The sequence below is a fragment of the Podarcis liolepis genome (assembly GCF_965112155.1).
Source record: "Podarcis liolepis genome assembly, chromosome: 8".
NCBI classification, from domain to species: domain Eukaryota; kingdom Metazoa; phylum Chordata; class Lepidosauria; order Squamata; family Lacertidae; genus Podarcis; species Podarcis liolepis.
Genome location: NC_139560.1, coordinates 17,686,812 through 17,708,661, shown reverse-complemented (window position 1 = coordinate 17,708,661; position 21,850 = coordinate 17,686,812). Strand labels below are relative to the sequence as shown.

General features: G+C 40.9%; 1 protein-coding gene and 1 long non-coding RNA gene across 16 annotated transcripts in view; one reads left to right on the top strand and one right to left on the bottom strand.

The window, feature by feature from the left end:
• The window catches only part of TRPS1 (transcriptional repressor GATA binding 1), a 231,496-nt gene extending 224,304 nt beyond the window's left edge, over window positions 1–7,192 (bottom strand). For 3 of the 12 annotated variants that reach the window (XM_083516523.1, XM_083516534.1, XM_083516526.1), the window contains exon 1: window positions 6,480–7,175. Coding sequence is in view for 1 of the 12 variants with exons in the window: in XM_083516532.1 (XP_083372658.1) it covers window positions 5,450–5,459 (10 nt within the window). In the remaining 11 variants the exon portion in view is untranslated. Of the gene's footprint in view, window positions 1–5,449; window positions 5,628–6,247; window positions 6,310–6,479 lie in introns of those variants that run through there. The other 9 variants (XM_083516529.1, XM_083516527.1, XM_083516532.1 and 6 more) reach the window with 6 other exon arrangements.
• A 476-nt stretch (window positions 7,193–7,668) lies between these two features.
• Window positions 7,669–14,983, top strand: LOC310713244. 4 transcript variants are annotated; one of them, XR_014529137.1, is made up of 4 exons: window positions 7,669–7,838; window positions 8,601–8,667; window positions 10,286–10,330; window positions 11,234–14,983. It is a non-coding gene; the product is annotated as an uncharacterized lncRNA (long non-coding RNA). The 4 variants fall into 4 exon arrangements; XR_014529139.1 differs by having other exon boundaries at window positions 7,669–7,962; XR_014529136.1 differs by lacking the exon at window positions 10,286–10,330.
• The last annotated feature ends 6,867 nt before the right edge of the window (window positions 14,984–21,850 follow it).

Below are 21,850 nucleotides of genomic sequence, written 5' to 3'. Positions count from 1 at the left end.
ATGTTCAGGTGAGTGAGGCTTTCCAAATGATTCCAGGAGCAATTGCTAACGATTATAGGGTTCCCCTCTCACACACACACACACCCATCAAGAAAAGAAATTTATATTCAATATCCCCGTGGAATACTGCCCAGTCGCACACTTCCCTTTAATTTTTCCGGCTGAAAAGTGGGGCATCGGGCCACACAGTTGCAAGCTATAACTGTACACTATCATTTTAAATAATAGTTGGGGAAAACTTTTAGGACAACCATTGCTGCAGGCCGCTGACACCAACTTCCACAAACCCTTCTAAATAGATAGCTCCAAAGACACTTATATAAAGTAATGTGAATGTATATCTAAAATTAAAACCCAGTTACACCTTTGGTAAATATTTAGAATACAGTGATTTAACTGTTTTAATAAACTGTAATGTGCCCACTATAAACTGGATCCCTGACTCACTTATTTGAACTAATAGAGTCCCATGCGCATTAATATACTCTACGATCATAAAGAAGGGTATAAGATTATTCAGGTTTTTCAACAGAATTGGGATTAAACTGGTTTAAATTCAGCCATTTCAAATCTAGGTGAATTATGCAGATAATGAATCACTGCACTAGGATTTCTGGCACAATAAACCTAGCATAGGTTTACTCTAAAGGAAGCTCCACTGCATTCAATGGGGGATAATGCAATGCACATTTAACTGGGAGTAACTCCCATTGAACTTTATAGGACTTCTGAGGAGACATGCCTAGGTCCATGCTGTCAGGCTGAAATCTTATGCAGTTACCAGGAAAAGTTCCATTAAACTAAACCTTGTATCTGAGTAAACATGCATAGCATTGTGCTCTTAATCCTATTGAAGTTAATGGGACAGCTTTCCTTGCTTGTACGCACTTTTTTCAAAAGTTGTCAAAAGTCAATAAAACTAAACAACAATTGGGTTTCCTTCTCATCTTCCATTAAATTGAAAGTAATCACAGAACTATCAAAATTTGGGTGGAGGTTTTAAACTGTCACAGCTAAATCATAACTCTGTTGTAACAATATATAAGGAGGAAGTTCAGAAAGCATAATACAGATTTTAAAAATATCCCCCTTTTAAAAGTGTGTGTGCACGTACACTTCACAGCTTAGAATAAAACGTATATTTAGGAACAGACAAATATCAATACCTTATTCAGTGGTATTAATAAGAAAAACCGTAATTATTAGCTGTTAAGAGAGTCGAATCAGTGGATCAATCAAGTGAAGGTTAAGTTGATTAACTGATATCGTGATGCATTAAATCTGTGGGGCTGAAAATTGATTTTGTTTGTTTTAATCCTGCTTTCACTGTGCTACTGAAATAAGAAATGAAAAGGAAAATATTAAAGATGATCCTTCTTTCTAACAAGTGGAAGCTGTCTTCCAACATATCAGAAAATTGCAAATATGCAGGTGTCTTGGAAATACGCAACTGTTATCCAAAGAGTTAACTAATCAGTTAAAAGGTAGATAATTAATCACATGAAATTATTTAGCTGACTGACAGCAATACTAATAGTTGATAATAGCTACCAACACCTGAAAAAGGCAACCCCTAGACTTCCATTTAACCTGAGAACCTCAAAAGGTTGAAACTCACCAACAAAGACTTTCCTGTGTTTTTAGGGGGGCGGGGGCGGGAAATACAGTTGTATATTTGAATTACTCACGTTGTGAATTGCGAGGTGCAATACTTGGGACAGAAAACTCTGCATTTATGGTTACCCAATACTGCCAAAAATACAAATCTAAACTACCTTACTAGTTGTCTTGAGGAAACTAAATTAAGCAAAGGCAAACAGCAAATGGAAAGTTGTCAGTCTGCTGGAATGAATAGCTTCATTTTACACACAAACCAAAAATCTGAATATCAGAATATATCGCTGTCCGGAGCCAATGCTTTAACCAACAGCCTGATCCCAAAAACATTACGGCAAAAGTTAAGTTTCACTGAATTCGGTGTGGAACTTAAATCCACACATGACCATGGCCCACAGGTTTGTTACAAGAGAAAGCACATTGAAAACGTCACCAATTCCCACTTGGTTTATCTGTAAACAGAGAATTACTTTTTTCAGATTCCCAACCTGACATGTTAGAATACGTTTAACTATGAACTTCCTCCATGAATATTTTGCCATAAACTTTTAAACAACGTTTAGTTTGGTGCATTCAGAAACGACAATCGAGATTGTCAACTGTAGCTACAGGTAAGATCTGTAGCTACGCAAATAAAGTCTATTGATTGATTATTACTTAAGAATTGTCAAATATCGATAGGTCAACAGTATATATATCCAAACACATTCAAAACAAACTTTGAAGCTTTCACTCCTTATTCCGTGCAAAAGTAATGGTGATACCCATGCTTTTCACTTTCATCAATATTTTTAAAGAAACTTTTGAAATTATTAACTTGTGCACACTTCTACCTTTCATAAGGTGAAGGTCACTTTCAAATGGCCACACAAAGCATAGAATCATAGATAGCAAACTATCTTCGAACCACAAGAGCAAGAAGGAAGTAGTCATTGAGACCTTAAGGACTGAAAAACATAAGACACTCCTTAATGGTTTCAATCAACAAAATATTGTCTGAATGCTGAAATCTAATGAGCAGCCACTGTCAGAAGCTCTTCAACAATTTTGCTTTTACTGTCTTTAATGAGCAGAGCTGCAGCACGCAAGCGGTCTATATGTATACAGGCACATTCTTCAAGCACAGCAGATATGGTACATTCATTAAGGCTGAAACACTGTGCACATTTACTTTGAAGTAAATCAGTAAACTCAGTGGAACTTACTTAGATTCTTAGAACTTCATAGGAATAAACAAAATAATTAAGTACCTCGTGCTGATACACACACACACACACACACGTTAAAATAACAGTGTTATTTACAGTTAGAAACTATACACAGTGCTATTCCACAAATACTTGGAAAAGCTATTGTTTCCTTTATGAGATAAAGGCATTTTTAAAAGGCATTCTAAGGAAAGTATTGGCTTTGAGCAAGGAATTTGAATGTCATCAAACTACTCTAGAGCAAATCCTTGCCATAACAGCTTATACTTCACAAATGAAAACATATATGTTGAGGCTGAAACACCTCAAAACTATACCTGCAAGGTTTTTAGCGGGGGCAATTACGATACGATACCTTTATAAGAATAAGATCTACCATTTGATTATTGATTTAAACCTCCAAAATGTATTTTGTGTAGTGAAGTTTTTAGCTTCAGTACATTTTATTGCTATCTGATCTACCTGAGATCACCTCCTAATCCAAGAAATGTAGTCTGAAAACTACTAGAAAACTATCACAAGCTGGCTTTAAGATATATCTTTTTAAAAGAACAGTCTCCCTAAAAGGTGATGTTATATTCTTATTACTATTGTCCACAACACCCAGAAGTAGCATAGTAAGCTGAGGACTACATTTCCTCCTCTTGGAGACAGCTCTAAACTTAATCATCTCCCTTTTGATTACGAATATGGCACTGCAGGTTTTGAGGATTTCTATGAAGCTAATGGTTGGTGATGTGTCCTCTATAATACACAGCTTAACCAACTTTTACATCTTTTTAAAAAGAAGGAAACAGAAAGGCCTTTATGTCTTCTTTTAAAGCGGGGAAAGTGAAGTGCTCCATTTGTTTGGATTAGCTATATTTGTAACAAACTTTCACTACAGTTGTAAAAAAAAAACCAAAAAAAAAAAAAACCTTGCAAAATGTTGATATCATTTCCAGACGGCTTTGTCAGCTTCACGATTTACAGGAAATAGTTGGTGTTCTCATGAAAGCCCTGCATTTACATCCATGAGCAATGGGACTTGTAAAAAAAAAAAGTTTGTTTTTTTAAAATTAAAAAACAAATCTTCCTTTAGAGTTGTTTGCTTTTCCTAAGATTCTAATTTGTCACTCTGGCGAAAATGCTTGAAAAGGCTTTCTCACCTAATGGACTATTGTGAAGATGAGGACAAGCTGCGCCTTCTCTTCAGAAAGGACAACTGTAAACTTAATTCCTTGCTTGTCCCATTCAGGGACTAACTTTTACCAATGAATTGCACTTTACCATTTGTAACACTTGCCTTTTGTGTTTTGTGTGTGTGTGTGTGTAATATTTAAAACCACGAATGCCAAGAGAAGAGCAAATGAACTCTTCCAACAGCAACGTAGTGGAAGAGTCTGTTAAATATGTTTAAATAAAAAGGAAGAAGAAAACACAAGTCCCACCCAAAAGTCTGGATTCCCATCCTATCATTATTATTTACTATGATCCTTAGCAAGAAGGAGCATTCACTTCACAAGGAGCTCACGTATTCACACACAAAATAGCTGTCCACTAGAATGCTGATTCCCCAATTCCCACTTGCACTTTTTCCTCAACTGTATTTTTTCCAACTTTGTTACAGTACTTCCTGCTCATTGGCAAAAGGATGAATGGAAAGAAGGTTCCTTATGAGTCCTCGTGTTTACTCCATCACTTGGCCTCTGACTTTTTTTTTTTCTTTTTCTTTCCTTCCTTCTCTTTCAGTCAATGAAATTTAGAAGGTTGACATTTGCGGATTGGGAAAAAAACATAGCAACTTACATTGATATGTACGTACTTTGGTTCTCTCAATCTTTTTTTAAAAAAGTTGCTAAAGGCACCGAAGCCTTAAATAACACATTGTTTACCGGAAAGTGGTTTAAAATAAAAATAAAAGGAATGCACTAACTCAAACCTACCGAAACATCAGAGGAAAATTCTCCTGAACAACAGAGCACAAGTCGACCCTGAGAAGTGCTAGTGAAATCTAGCAAGCGTCCCTTTATGATCAAAGGCAGAGATTAGAGAAAGGGAGGGGGAAAGACCTATGGGGTAGAAAGTGTCAAGTTTGCACAGTACCCCTTTCCCCCCCCCAAAAAAAAGGGGGGCGAGAGCTTCTTCCTGGAGCTTTTAATAACAAACCATCCCACTTGCCCTCCCCTCGGTATGTTTATCCCAAATTACTATCAGCACAACTGCAATCTTTCCTTCTTAAAGTATTAGGAAGTTTCCACCTCTCCATTCATTCAGTCCTTGGGTGGGGGGGAAATCTGCCACATGGATCTCAAGTGTAAGCAAATTATTGCTGCGGGGGGGGGGGTCCTGAAAATTAAACGAAGTAACTTGTAGGAACTCAGAGAGCTGAACAGGGGTCCTGGCCTTTCAAGGGAGAAAGTTTTAAACTCATTTAAAAGATGCCGTCCCTACCAGCACATCACCTTTTCTTTTGCTGGGGGGTGTCGGTGGTAAGAGACCAGGAGAGAGTGCTCCCCTTCCCCATCTCCTAAAAGATTAACGCAACACCCATCACACTTCTCTCCCCATCCACAAGTTACACACACATAACGCAAATAATAATAATAATAAAGTTTCCTCCCTCCCCCCCACCACGAACTTACTACTTTTCATGATGGTCTCCCTCTTGAGACTGGTTTTTTCTCACAGTCCCCATTCTTCCCTTTTCTTCTATCCTTCTAAAAGAAAGCAATTTCCTCTGGGAACAAATCACAAAGGTGCCAAAACTCTGGAGGGTCTCTGCACTCTCTCTGGGTGCAAGGTTGGCAAAACTTTTCTTTTTAAGAATATCTCTGGGCTTTCTTCCCCTCCACCCCTCCTTTCCTTTCCTACATTTGAGGGGGGGGGGGGGAGTTGGAGGAATTAAATCAAAGCTATGCACGTAGGAAGGGAGGGGAGTCAGGAAAGACACCGGCAGCTTCAGAAGTTCTTTTCGGGTGGGGGGCGGGAGAGAGGGAGCGCAAGGGGGAAGGGCTTCCCTTTTTTCCCTTCTCTCCTCGGCTGCTGAACTTGACCCCCGCTGACTCCACCACCAACAGGGCTACTGCAAGTTTTCAAGTCGCCCATTTCCCAAGCATCAACACATGGTTTTGACCCACAAAAGCCAGGCCAAGCAGAGAGGGAGGGAGGTTTTATTTTTTTAAAAAAATATATATTGCAAAAAATATTTTTATAAAAATTAAAAAAAAGCCTCCATGCACTTCTACTTCTTTTGCACTATTTTACAACACCCCTTCTTTACAACACCACCAAACTCGCCCCCTCTTTCCAACGCACCCTGGATTCGGAGCTCTGATTTCTCATTGCGCACGCAGACATAACGCACAGGCGATATACCATTTGGAGAATATCTCTTTTTTATATATAAATAAATAAATTAAAAAAAAACCAGAGTCACATACGCAGTGATCGCCAGAAGCAGGAAAGGATTTGCGCGCAACCGGCCCCCCACTCCCCTCCCCTCGTCTTCCTCCTCCCCCCCCCACCACCTCCGATCTCCACCTCTCCTGCCCTCCCCAACAAACCACACACACACAAAACACAGCCCCTGATGTTGTTCTTTTTCAAACCAGCCCCCCACCTCCCCACAGGCCCGGTTCTTTAACATCTCCCACCGCCGCCACCACCACTTACCTGTTGATTAATCAGCAGTAATAATAATAATAATAACCGGAGCAGCTTGAAAGATGGTGGAACTGTCGCTTGAGCCATGAACCGTCTTTCTGTTGTTTGCAACAGAGTTGATCTTGGATTATTTTGGAAGAGGTGGAAAGCGGGGGGGGGGGGGTAAGAGAGAGAGAGAAAGAGAGAGGGAAGGAAGGAGGAGGGGGGAAGAGAAAGGAGGAGGAAGACAGAGAGAGAGGGAGAAGCGGGGGTTAAAAGCAGGAAGAAAAAGAAGGGGAGGGAGAAAGAGAGAGGGGAAAATAAAGATTTGCTTTTACAACCCCCCCCCTTCTCGCCCCCTCTGCTGATGGGGAGAGAGAGAGAGAAAGGGGGAAGCGCAAAGGAGGACCTCGATCTGCCTGGTTATGTTTATGAAAAAGGAAAGAGAGAGAGGGAGAGAGAGAGCCTGGCTTCTAGTGGCACAAACAAGCCCCAAAAAAGGAGGAGGAGGAGGAGAGGCGAGGAGGCTTTTGGAGATTGCAAGGAGATCAGCTCTTTATCAGAAATGTTATCGCTTGTCAGGACCTCAGTCTCCGAGCATTACGTCAGTTTCAAGACACCAACACTATTAATATCAAAGGGAGCCTTAGCGAGAGAAAAGCGCCACCCCAGACGGAGAGCCCTTAAAGAGACAGTGCAGGCGTCCCCTCTCGCCGCTGCCGGCCTTAGCCCGGCCTCCTCCTCCTCCTCCGGCGGCTCCTCCTCCTCCGTCTCCTCTCGCTCGCGCAATTCGCAGCGGCAGCAGCGGCAGCAGCAGCCCCACGAGGCGAAGGTGGCCGGGGAAGAATCACATCATTCACACGTCTTTGCCCCTGACGGCCGGGGCGGGGAGAGGGAAGGGAAGCGGGGTGGGGGAGTGGGTTTCACTTTTGCAAAAGGAGGGAGAATTTATCCTCCCCCCCAAAAAAAACCCTCCTCATTTTTTAAAAGGAAAGAAAAAGAAATGCCCCGCACAGGAAGTTTTCAGAGAAGCTTTTGCACCCAGTCAGCCCACTGGCTGCCTCAATGCTGACAGAGGCTCTACGGTTGTTTAAAATGGGGGGGGGGTGTTCCCTACCTGGAGATGCCAGGAATTGAACTTGCAGTGCGAAAGAGCTGCCCCTGGTTTTGAATGGGGGGGGGGGCCTTGTCTAGGGCTGGTGCAAGTTTGGGAGCTCACCTTTCCACAGGAGGGATCAGATCCTCAGCTGCCTGCCTTGGGAAAGATGGATTTGGAAAAGTCACAGCATGAAAAAGAGCCTGCATGCAATTTTATGGTTGGAAGTCCCTTGCTCTGTGGGGGAAAGAGAGAGACTTAGGAAAACATCTAACAGCCCAAATCGAGAGTTGGTTAGTGGTGCAAGTAACTTTCGTTTGCTTGTTTTTCATATTAGGTCATTTCTTTTTCATGCAACCCTAAGCAAGACGCCGTATGAACAGCAGTGCCGAGCCCCTGAAGGGTTTTATCATATAGGTGGTGTACAGTTATATACAGTATGCTCTTGTATGGAAACTTCTAATTAACAAAAGTCAGATTCCCTATACTGTAAATTACCAACCGTCTATGACATTTTTTAAAAAAAAATCCTTTAAGGAAAAATTCTCTGTGAAACAATTTTCAATGTAAAACAAGGAGGTGCTAAAAGAAGGCAAACATTTGTGGGACACTTGTAGAACCCTTCCCCCCCCCCCCATAGATTACTTGCTGTGGTGTTCTTCCCCTTTGTAATACATTTTAAATTGGCTTCAGACTTCAAGCAGTCGTAATCTAGTTTATTCTCGCTCCTAGTAAGAGATTATCCAGCCAGGAAGCATGAAAAAGCTAATTATTAGCTAGACATAAAGTTATTTCGCACAAAATACGTTTCACTTCATATACAATGTTTCCCTGAAAAGTGTCCTTTTGGTGGTGGGGAGGGGGCGCACAATGCAACTAAAATATTTCAATTTAGCAAACAAAGCAAAAATTAATTTGAAATAAACCAAGGCCTATTTTGCTAGATTAATCGTTTGCTTATCTTTCGTATAATATACTGGAAGATGTGTAAACTAACTCATTAATTCATATTCCTCCACCACCCACCCCACAAGCTTACTTATGTTCTTTTGTAGGTTTTGTCTGATAAGCACTTCATGAATACGAATGCAATAATTCACAGGCAAGAGGTGAACTTGTGAGGTAAGTAAAATGTAGTTGCTTTATCTGACATATACCATGTTACTTTAAAGAGGGAGAGGAGAATCATTACATGATGTGGAGGACTGATTATATACTCCATCACCAGAAATTCAGTTGGGGAAGCTAAGAAAGGTAATACTCATATCTGTGGTGGAATTTAAAGTCTGTTACTAAGGACTATTTGCATTTTTAATGGTGGAATAATTTACTGTAGTACATTGCTAATATCTACTATAAGCACTCTTTGGGGAAGCAAGATCTGCACGTTTTATTTTATTAAGCTCTAAATCCGATTGCTGAAGAAATTTTAGACAGAGACAATGTCTGGAATAATTTACGCAAACAAGGACTGGCGTTCATTTTTCCATCAATAAGGTTTTAGAAGACTCTAGAATACTTAGTTTAAACTAAACAAAATCTTGTCTCTAGGTAACTTGCGACCCAACATGCAAGTAAGTTAATCTGGTAGCATCATGTTAGGTTCAGGAATATGAATCAGGTGAAACAGTAGGTCCCTTGGGTTAACTGGGTCATGGGTTCGACTGCGAGGGAGCAAACTGAATATGCCTGAACAAGCTTGTCAGCTGGCACTGTGAATGGAAAGTATAAAACAAAAAATAGAGGTGATTGCTTCTTACATGCCCCTGGCACTGATAGAATCAGGCTTTACAAAAATGAATTCTGTTCCCTTTCATATGGACTTCAGTATCATCACAAGGTGATTTTGAAAAAGAAATTCTAACAAAGGTTCAAACAGCTCAGTCTGTAACTTTGTCCCCAATTTCCCCAGATGTGAATTCACTTAAAACTATTGTGTAAAATTACTGATAACTAACGCATCTTACCATAAGCACAAACTTTTTGAAATGATGCCCGTATCCTTTCCAACATATCACTCGGACAATAACTCCTAAGGATTTACATGGCCAGGTTAAAAAACGAAATGCTAGAATGATCCCCACCCAACACACACATCTCTACTTCATAAATAGTAAGGCCAAGCTGTATTATTTTCCAAAAGGAAAATCCTGGAAAAACTGTATTAGCAAAGCACCTCTAAAATAGTCTGTCTGACATCTACAGCATTTTCCCTTAAAATAAACCAAATATCAAAAACAGGCTAATTAATAAGCAGCTAAAGTTAACTGGGAAAAGAGCCACAAAGAACTTGATAAAAGCAAAAACAAAACAAAGATGCAGCAAAGTGTTTTGGGTTATCTTTTTCCACAAGCAAAGTTATTTATTTATGAAAAAATTTACGGAGAAAATTTCTACCTCATGCTCAAGGCTTTAGCACATGCTTCTGATTGGCACAATATGTGGATACACAAAGGGACTCATGAGGTCCATTTAGTTAGCCTAAAATAAATATTTCCAACTCATTATTGAGCTCAAATAATTGCTTGATTGTAACTTCTAATATGCATGGGTCAGTTATTCTATTGTTTCTTTCAAGTACTTGTCCATCTGTTTTTGAGACCCTAAACATCTAAATTATATAAATTACATAAAGCGAGATACTGAAGGGTCTTTTTTATTCTGCTGTCCAGTACTGTCAAGCACATCTATTTTGTTTGTTTGCTTTAATTAACAGACTATTTGTTTTCTTTGAAACCAGGTTACCCACAAAGTGAGACACTTTTTGCGGCAGGAATTCCAAAAGGTGTGGGTGACTTATAATGAATATAAACATTGATCAGTTCATTCAGCCAGAATTATAAAGTCCCCCCCCCCTTCTACAGGAAGGGGGGTGGAAACCACAAAAAGATTTAAACTGAGGTACAGCCCAGCCAAATTTAAGCATTTCCCCAGTTCCACTGCTTTCAACGAGAGTTAAGCATCAGTTTAATTTTAGCCACATTGAAATCAACGAAACTAGTTTCTTAACTCTTATTCCGCACTGAGACAAAATAGAAAGACCAGTGACGGTTACATCTTGAAAGAAAACAGCATAGCTGCCTTTGTTTATCAAGATGAAACAGCGTGCCATCTATGCCTTTATTGTTTAATACTGAGGAGGAGGGGTGGTTTTTCCTCTCTCTCATCTTCTTGTAGTTTATTCAACATAGATACAGGGAAGGATTAGCAGTTAAGCACAAGCAAACGTGTTTTACAATTTCAACCTTTTAGCGCATAACTTCCTTACTTAAACTACTAGAGCCTATAATCACAACGATTTTACCTGATGGAACACGTTTTTCAGAAATATAATCCAACTGTTTATCCTAACATGTCATAAATTGCAATTCTCCCCAAAAGCCTGTAAGACTGACATCCATCGCTCTTAAAACGCCTATTGCCTTTGCAGACACATCATCAACAAAGGATTTCTCCATTATTATTCCCCAACTTAGTTAAATACGAGTTCTGAGGTTGCCTTTGCTCAACACACGATTGTCCCGAAGGCCATTTTGAGGTCATCCGTGTTCACATCAGGCACATGACAACCACACAGCGAGTTGACTGTTGGGTGGCAGATGAGGGGAAAAAAACCTGGAACCTGTCCAGGCCCAATTTTATGTGTGAAAGTTCTGTAAAATTTTGCTTTATTGTCTCCCTTAATTAGGATTTATGAGGAGCATTTCCTGAAGTGTCACAGTGTTGTGTTGCAACGTTCTTGGGAATTTAAACACCATCACTGGCAAAGTGGCAGGCAGTTGGGCCACCTGATTGCAGTGTGCATCCAGGGTGACGTGAATCGCTCAACAGCATTTTGGTAGAGAGCTTGAGAGTTGCTCCTGTTCAACAGGCAGGGCCCCTGAATTCGATGCTGAGGATCCCCTTGAGGAGATTGATACCTGACAAAGAGCCCAGGCTTTCCATGATTCTGTAAACATCACAAAAAAACAACAACACCTTCCTTCTGTCCTGAATCTTCCAACATTCAGAGTTTCAGATGACTCTAGTTTCTAGTATTACGACCAAGGTAGAAAAAGTTCCCTATCTACTTTGTTGTTCTTGTGAGCTCGCCAGAGGCATCCGACTCTCCTCTGTTAGAAATGGGTTGCAGGGCAAGATGAATCTTTGGTCTGATCTGTTCTTCCATTCTGATAAGACGATGGCAACAACACAGAGGGATGCATTTCATATGTGAATTAGCCAACAGGCAGAACTTTCTGATCTGCCAGGCATCAAGTGCTTAGTAATCAAATAATAAACAAAGGTATGGGTGCATATATATTTTTAGTCAGGCCAAAGGAAAATTACATTAAATATTAGGATGAACTGTTCTGATAATGTAAGCGGCAGCAGAAACGGCTGACTGACTATGGAATAAATTTGTCAGTTTAAATTCTAAGCCAGAACACTTTTAGTAGAGGATATTTTTATTACTAATAATAACTATTGTTATTATTTGGACATTAATTTAGTAGCTGAGGATACTGTGCAGTTGTTTGAGCAGTTATTAAACAAAGTGACATATAGGATTAATACTGTGAATTGTCAAGATCCTGAGGATTCTGCATCTTAAATTGCACAGGCAGATGCAGACTGTATTTAGCACGGAGAGTAGTGGATAGAACTGTCCTTGAACCTAGTGAGATCTGGGTTCAACTCTGGACTGGGCCATGAAACTCACTGGATGGCCTTGGGCCAGTCACTGTCTCTCAGCCTAACCAACCTCCTGAAGGCAAAATTAGTTCACTCTTTGCAGATATGCCGCCTTCGACTCTTTTGCAGCTATGTAATAAATGCATATGCAGTGCAATCTTGTGCATGTCTATTCAGAACAAATCCTCCCTAAACTCCATGTGGATTTCTCCCAGATGCCTGTGTGTAGAAAAGCAATCTTAATTAATTAAAGGAATAAATTGCACTTTTCTTTCCTCCGGAACCATCAGTAGACTTTTGGCTTCTGTTCTGCACATTAGGTGGCAAACCTCTCTCAATTATTGATTCATTTATATGGATCTATAGCACACAGACCATGCAATTCCAGGTCAGGTTATATGCAGTTTAATATAGCAAATATTGTTTGTCTAATGCAAACAAACCAGGACTTCTCAACATCTGGTTTTGAACTACAACTCCTGTTCACCCTAACCAGTGTAGTCGTTGGTCAGGGATGATGGGAGCTATATCTTCTCAGCTTAGAGAAGACTGCACTAAAACACAAAACAAAATGTGTAAAACAGCAAAACCAAACCAGCAATGATACTGCAGAATTAGTGCTGGTGGATAATTCTGATCTTATCCCAACTCCCTAAAAGAAGGCCTGCGCAAAAAAAGGATTGTCTTGAATCACCACCAGTACATGCACAATTATGGGGCCAGGCACATCTTGTATTGGAGGGCTTTCGACTGCAAAGGAGGTCCTCTCATGAACCACCACCCCATGAACTTCACAGCATGGCAGATCTAACAGCAGTGCCTCTCCTGCAGGCAAGTCTATATGGGAAAGTCAGTTACTGTACTATATTGTACTATTCACTGAGAGCCAGTACAAAGGCAAAATGCACTGGTAAATAACTAATTTTATGGAAGGACCGCTTTGTGAGGGGGGGTCAAGAACTTTTTCTCATCTGAGAGCCACACTGCCTCCTGGGCAACCTTCAGAGGGCCACATGTCAATGGTAGGTGTGGCTAGAGGCAAAAACAAGCTGAGCATTGAATGTGAATGTTACCTTTGTACAGTAGCCTATTTCTACACACACACACCCCTCTGCATCCTCCACACAGACAAGCAAGAAGCATTGTTAGAGTTCAAGGACAAATTCCAGCCAGACAAAGATGATTGTGATTTGGAGAGGGTGTGTGGCTTAGATAAATCCACTACGCTAAGGCTGAGGTTCCCACTCTTAGGATAGGAGGTAACACACTAGGGTCATCACATTATGACTGTTTCCGTTCTATTGTGTTGGTAGAAGGCAGCCAGCTGGCACTCTGTTTGCCTTGGAGTGTTCCACTGCTGATCCCTATTCCAAAATATTTGACCAAAATGTTTCTAAAACTATGAAACCAGAAGATGCAAGGCTCTGATAAGAATACACTTTGAGACGCAAGAGGTTTAGGAAATGGTGCTATTCCAGTTTCAACATATATATTGTAGGGCATCCAACAGGAAATAGTCTCCCCCAACCCCCAGTCCCAGACCACATTCGTATTTTTATTTTATTTTAATACCACACTTTTCCCCATGGGAGCCCATGTGCTGAGCTGCATAAAAAGCCAATCTATGCAATAAAAACTTACTTAAAATACATCCTTTAAAACTTAATACAAATAATACCAGCACCTGAGATTATGATAGACCAGAATTCCCCAGCCTGTTTTCTGGATGTTTGCTACTGCAAAACTCCCAGCAGATCCAGCCTGACCCAACCCAACGACTTCCCAATGTTTTGGTTTACATCTTCCATCAGCCTCAGTCATTGCAGCTGAACCCTAGGTTGGCAAATGCTGCAATACAGAAGAGATAGAAATTTGGGTAAACAAAATATGACCTCCATCTGGCTGAGCACCAACAATACATGAGACGGACACACTATCCTGGGGCGGGAGTTCCACAAATGGGGTGTTGCCATGGAGAAGACCATGTCTTGAGTCACCACCCGAAATGCCACCCTCATCCGTGGCACCAACACAACTACTGAGCAACTCACAAAGTATTTGAAATTTATAACATAGGTTAGATAGCTTGCCCTATTCCACCATTTTCTTGTAGGTATTTCCAACGCATAGTAAAGGATTAAAACACCACAGGTTCTTCCCATGTTATGATCATGTCTTTGAATAAACAGAGGTCCTTCGTAGCTGATCCTGCTAACTGGTAACTTTTTTCCACAAGTGAAAACCCTACTTCAAAATTACAAGGAATGTCAATTCAATGCTGTACAATTTTTCCTTAGGGCTCACTTATTTAAAACATTTTTATCTCCCACAAGGCAAATAAAGGGTCCCAGAGTGACTTGCAAATGTCAGTGATAAGAGACTCGATTCCCAGAGGCTTCCAGTCTAAACAACATGACAGAAAAGATACGGGACTGGGGGAACCAGAGAACTATTTCTTAGTTACAGAGTTCTCATAATGACCTTCTGGGATGGAAATCATTTAAGGAGAGGAGCAGCCAAAAGTTCCTGGTCTTCCAGCAGAGCTAACCTGAAATCCCATCTCTCTCCCTCTCTTTTAGCCTGAAGAAATGGCTACTGATGATAGCTGGGGGAGGAACCTGAGAGACAGGTTCAACAATGCATCCGGTCTAATTTTTGCTCAGTGAGGGTCATGTCCTTGTAAAGATGCACAGGATAGGATCTCTGGCTGGCAATTAGGTCATGCAGGCCATCATTGGACAACATGGGAAATTTCTCCTCTTGGAGATTATCATAGAATCATAGAGTTGGAAGAGACCACAAGGGCCATCGAGTCCAACCCCATGCCAAGCAGGAAAAATTAGATTAGATTAGGCAGGAATTGAGTTTCTGGTGCTTCCAGGGTGCTATAAAAACTTAGCTATTTGGCTCAGGCATTTCCAGACTGTATGGCCAATTTTCAGCATCCTGACTGCTGTAATTGATAATATTTTACTGATATGGTTTTTACAGATAGGTTTAAGATTTGTTGTTATATTATGTGTCTGGCTTGGGGAGGGTTTTTTTGTTTTTGTTTTTCGCTTGTAAACCACTTTGGTACTCTCTAGAGTAAAAGATGGTATATAAATAGTAAATACAGGGGGGGGGGAGTTATTCTGGCAATATCTATCTGCTATCATAAGCAAATTTTCGAAGTCCATCTAGACCTTTAAAAAAAAAGTTTACTATTAAAATGCACAATTGTTTCCAGATTATAATTTTTAACTGGATTTTTAAAATGTTTGCATCGTTTTTAGAAATGAAGCTGATTTCATGGTTTTTACACTTTTTTATTTATGGTTTTCACTGTTTATAATTGTGTATTTTTAAGTTTTATAAACAAACTTCATTAAATCTCATGTACACGCAGTCAATAACTACAAAAGATAAACTCCATATAATAAATACATTATAAATGTTATAGTTAATGTTATATCACATAGAAAAAACTGCCGTTCAAAATTTATGTTATATTTATTTTTCATAAATTCAATAAGGTTTCATTTATCTCTCATATTTTCTCTTTCTTGTGTGCCTTCTTTTACTCTAATCAATTTCATAAGCTCAAACATTGTTACCCCCACAAATTTTTGGTCAACCACTCTTTCACTGTTGGTGGTAACCTATTTTTCCTTTTTTGTGTGCAGCTAGCATGCAAGGAAGTACTATTAAATTCCATATTAAATCCTTATGGTTTATTTGTGTCTCTAAATGCCTTAATAAAATTATCAGGGGTCCAATGGTAAAATGTAAGATGTTATTAATGATATTATCTTTACTACCTCTCCCCAAATGATTTAAACTATTGCACAGGTCCACCAAATATGTCCCATATCCTTTTTTAAATATCCACTTCGCCAATCCTTTCCATCACACATTTTAATGCTTATATTGTTTTGATATTTGGAACTGTTTTTAATTGTTTTTACGCCGTTGTTTTATGTTTGTAAACGTTTCATAAATGTATATTTTATTGTAACCCATACTGGGACCTTATGGATGAAGAAGAGATGTTAAATGTTTTAAATTATTTGAAATTTGCAATTATTTAACATAATTTTATTCTTTTTATTGGCAAGGCTCCCGTGTCTTTAACAGCAACTTGACAGGGAGACAAGAGAAACGTTTCCTAGAGTGATGGACAAAAGCAGAAACAGTATAATAAAAAATAATATTAACAACCCTAGGCATGTCTGTACATACACATACATACCTAGAAAGCTGCCTTATATTGAGTTGGACCCAGTGCTTTTTTCTGGGGGGTGGAATGCAGGGGGACGCATACCCCTTAACATTTTGTGATCTAACGCGAGAAGAAACTAAAATTCTTTTAAAAAATTAGTTTCTTCTCTAGCACGGTGAATCATCAGTTCCGCTGAACAGCACGGTGTATCGTGAGTTCTGTTGCTACCCCCGATGGCAGCCTCATTTCCTATCATGGTGTTTCCTGAGTCTCAGACGGAATGAGAGTACCCCTAAACTTTTTCTTTTAGAAAAAAAAGGACTGGTTGGGTCAATAGTTAATTTAGCTCAGTATTGTCTACAATGACTGTCAGCAAGCAGCTCAGGGCTTCAGGCAATGGAGTGGCATTAGTGGACAGTGGGGTGGGGCAGTGGTGACTTCCAGTGGCCAGTCTTGTCCACCCACCAACCCTCCCAGTAGGTAGGAACATCATGATCAACCACAGGTCGAGGGAATGCCACACAACATGGCCTTGCCAAGAGATGCTGTGAATTGAACCTAGGACCATCTGCTCTACTACAGTGGTACCTCGGGTTACAGACGCTTCAGGTCTACAGATGCTTCAGGTTACAGACTCCGCTAACCCAGAAATAGTACCTTGGATTAAGAATTTGCCTCAGGATAAGAACAGAAATCGTGTGGCAGCGGGAAGCCCCATTAGCTAAAGTGGCAGTGGCATAGCGTGGGGGGTGCAGGGGGGCCCGGCCACACCGGGCGCAACATCTGGGGGTTAGGGTTAGGGGGCGCAAATCCACGGGTTAGGGGGCGCAAATTACTTGCCTTGCCCCGGGTGCTCACAACCCACGCTACGCCACTGTAAAGTGGTGCTTCAGGTTAAGAACAGTTTCAGGTTAAGAACGGACCTCCAGAACGAGGTACAACTGTACTGAGCTATGGCCCTTCACAAGATGCTTGCTTCCACACACACAGTCATACACAGAATATGGCACTCTCTTTCTGTTCATTTGTAAGGAATAATAAATGCCAACTCCTGGCTCTCTACTTCTAGTCACTGCTGCAAATTAATATCTCTGCCTCTGTTATAAACCAACATGAAAATATATTTCCTTTCTACCTGAAAGAACACTCACTGCTACTTCTTTTACTAGAGCTGTTTTTGAATAAGTGGTTTCGACACTGTGGTCTTTCAGTGATATCCACAAAACCATTAAGGCTAATTTGTAGCATTCAGGCTTAAGCTAGCTGTGACCCCACTGGTTTAATTACAAGTACACCCACTAAATAGGTTGTGAGTCACAGGCTGAAATGTAAGAGTTCAGAGGTATGCATCTGTTAAAGAAAAAAAACCACCCTTGTTTGCCAGCCAAGACTCAGGCTGATCTATGAAGTCAGCCATTCAAATGTGCTAACTAGCCTTTCCAACATGGCAATGATAGTAACCCCAATATTCTTGAAGGCATCAAAATAGATAACTGCTGCACAGGTAATTTAGCAATAATCATGGTATAGTCACTATCGTGCATCTTAAGTACACCACATGGATTATATCTCAGGGATTTTTATGACATCCCTGGAAGATAGGACAGTGTTGTTGTTGTTGTTGTTGTTGTTGTTGTTGTTGTTGTTAAGCATCACTGCTACTTCTGAGGTGGAGTGTAGTTTTAATAAACTTTTATGAAACCTTTTAGAAACTTCAGTTTCTGTTGTCTACCTGATGTGGCATATAGCTTTATATTGCACTTTACCTTTTGGTATTATTTGTCACCTAGGAACTTCTAGAGATGAAAGTGTGGGATATAAATTTAGCACATAAATAATACATTGGCCTCAGATTATACTCTGAGGTGTGCTAGGCTCACTCCGGTTCACCCTCAACCACCATGACCCTATATTGGCTTCCCCAATTCCCACAGGATGCTCATGATAGCCCAGGCTGGATTCCCCAGCCATATTTGCAATCCTGGGTGATTTCTTTCTTTCTTTCATAATCTAAAAAGGTAAAGGGACCCCTGACCATTAGGTCCAGTCATGACCGACTCTGGGGTTGCAGTGCACATCTTGCTTTATTGGCCAAGTAAGCCGGCATACAGCTTCCGGGTCATGCGGCCAGCATGACTAAGCCGCTTCTTGCGAACCAGAGCAGCACACAGAAACACCATTTACCTTCCCGCCAGAGTGGTACCTATTTATCTACTTGCACTTTGACGTGCTTTCGAACTGCTAGGTTGGCAGGAGCAGGGACCAAGCAACGGGAGATCACCCCGTCACGGGGATTCGAACCGCCGGCCTTCTGATCAGCAAGTCCTAGGCTCTGTGGTTTAACCCACAGCGCCACCCGTGTCCCTTTTCATAATCTACCCTTCATCAAAAGAGCTCAGGGCAGTGTACATTAGGGTACATTACTCTTCCCACCACCATCATTTTATCCTCAGAACAACCCTGTAAAGTAGTCAAAATAAAAAAATTCCTTCCAGTAGCACCTTAAAGACCAACTAAGTTATTTCTTGGTATGAGCTTTCGTGCATGCACACTTCTTCAGATACATGTATACCAAGAACTAACTTAGTTGGTCTTTAAGGTGCTACTGGAAGGAATTTTTTTATTTTGACTATGGCAGACCAACACGGCTACCTATCTGCAACTGGAACCTGTAAAGTAGGTTAGGTTGAGACATGATGACAGGCCCAAGGTTCCTGGATGACTGGGCATTTGAAACTGGATCTCCTCCGCTCCTAGTCCAATGCTCTAGCCCAGGGGTGGAGAACCTAGTGATCTCCAGATGTTGTTAGACTCCAACTCATCCCTGATTGGCCAGGCTGGCTGGGGCTGATGGGAGCTGGGATGAAGCAACACCTGGAGGATCACAGATTCCCCACCCCACCTCTAACCACTACCCAAGAATGCCTTTGTTGTTTAGTCGTTTAGTTGTGTCCGACTCTTCGTGAACCCATGGACCAGAGCACGCCAGGCACTCCTGTCTTCCACTGCCTCCCGCAGTTTGGTCAGACTCAAGTTTGTAGCTCCGAGAACACTGTCCAACCTTCTCATCATCTGTTGTCCCTTTCTTCTTGTGCCCTCCATCTTTCCCAACATCAGGGACTTTTCCAGGGAGTCTTCTCTTCTCATGAGGTGACAAGAGTATTAGAGCCTCAGCTTCAGGATCTGTCCTTCCAGTGAGCACTCAGGGCTGATTTTCTTCTGAATAGATAGGTTTGATCTTCTTGCAGTCCATGGGACTCTCAAGAGTCTCCTCCAGCACCTTTATACCTTTCCAAATGCACAAGTAGTGTCATTTAATATTGTGGTGAGAGAGTTTGTAATACCTCCTTGTAGCTACTTCCCACACTTCCAGCTGTCCACCTAATGTCAAGACACACCAACATGAGCAAGTATTCATCCATTCCCTTGACTTTATGTTACCTTTAACCCCTTCTCAGCCAGCAGGGATGGACAAATAAATGCAGGAGGTCTCCCACTGCGAGGCAACCATCTAATAGTATTGGGATTGCACCATAGCGGTGCTGTTTGCAAAGAATCCAGCTATCCAAATACCACGCAGTCATCAGCCAAGAGAGAATGGGGTGAGGACTATTTGCACCAGACTGTCACTTAATTTCATTTCTTGCAAATACATTTTTTGGTGAAAGGCCGCTTGCCGTACTGAGCTCTCTTCCTGCACTCTGCAAGTGCAACGAAGCAAAGTGGCAGCCTCCAAGCTGTCTGCTTTCACTGTAGCCAAGATTTATTTACATAGCTTGTGGTGTGAGGTCTGAGTTTAAGTTCAGGGGGAAAAGGAAACATCTTTCAAATACATGTGTTTCACCTTGCTTTAAAAATGCACCCTCCATTGTAACAATAATGTCTTCTGTCAACATGCATTATCTGACATACAATACATAGTCACTACCGTTAAAAGCTAGATGTGTACGCCATGCCTTACTTAAATTCACCGCGATCGTTCCACTCTTGCCAATTTGGAGAACAAGGAATAATGAAAGTAGAAACATCACAAAGCAAACACATCTGCAATAAAGGCCCATTCAAAAAGAAAATGTCAACAGTAAGTGCAGCCCCTAGAGGTTTTCTTTTCATAAACGTTCCCTACACGATGCAAGTGTTTTAAACCATAGAAGACCTGCAGCAGGTAGATCATACAAATGCATTTCCATAAAAGTAGACTTAGGACTAGCACTTGTCAAATTACAGCTGGGTTTCAAGCCCCTACGGTAACATAGGCAAGGGAGTTTGAACCACTCCCAGGACGTGTGGTGGTTGGGACACAAATTATAGGTGCTACACAATCGTCACCATGAGATCTAGCTCCTGTCAGGCAATGCTGATTCACATTGTGAGTCATCACAGTTAATATAAAGCTTTGTACAGCTCAGGGCCCTGATATCTATCAGAGACCCTCTCTTGATGTAGGCCTATCTGAACCCTTTGGTCTTCCACTGAGGACTTCCACTGGGTGCCCCCTCTGAGGGTCGTCAAGGGTGACCAGGGAGAGAGCCTTTTCTGTGGTGGCTTCCTACTTGCAGAAGGCTTTCCCTACTGAGGTCCACCTGGGAGCATCATTAGCATCCTGTCAGCAGCATGTAGAAATGTAACGCTTCTCCCAGGCATTTGACAGATAAGGAATTTGCTATGTTTTTTGCCACTAAAGTTTTTGCTGATGCTTCATTGGGTCTGTTTTATATCTCATGTGGCTACCAAACAGTGCATCAGCCAATGACATACATGTCCCCTGAATCTGCAGGATGAGCAAACGTAGCACAGTTTTACATGGTATGTTCATCTGCACAACCCATGCTGTTTTACGTTTAACCAAGTCAAGGAATGTTCAGCCTAGAGTGGCCTATCATTTACCAGAAGTGTTAAATGGTTTACTTCACAAAGACACGAGATGATCCTAGCACCCTGGGAGAAGAATTGGATTATTCTGACCATCTGCCTCCCACATTATCAGACTGAGACTTTAAACAGACAATGCCTGAAGAAGAAGAAAAGTTGCTTAGCTAACACCAATATTATTTGTCACTGCTGTCAACACTGAATTGAGTATCTTAAGCTGGTTTGAATTAAAAGATATTGCAGGCACTAAAATTAAAGTGCTAGACCTTACACAATAGGTCCACGTGGGACTTAAAATATCATATTAACAATACTGTGAGATTGCATATTAAGAGTAAGCTCTCACTGCTTACCCACCTAGACAATACATTTACAATTACTATTTCTTTTAAGCATTTACATATCACCCTCCATAAATATTTTTCCCAGAAGTATGTTACAATGCAGATTAGAAACAAAGCAATTTAATTTTAAAAAACCAGTAACATATAAAACAAGTAAAGAATTGTCAGAGCAGCTGAGTGAAAAACACAGTTTATGTCCATTTCCTCCAACAAC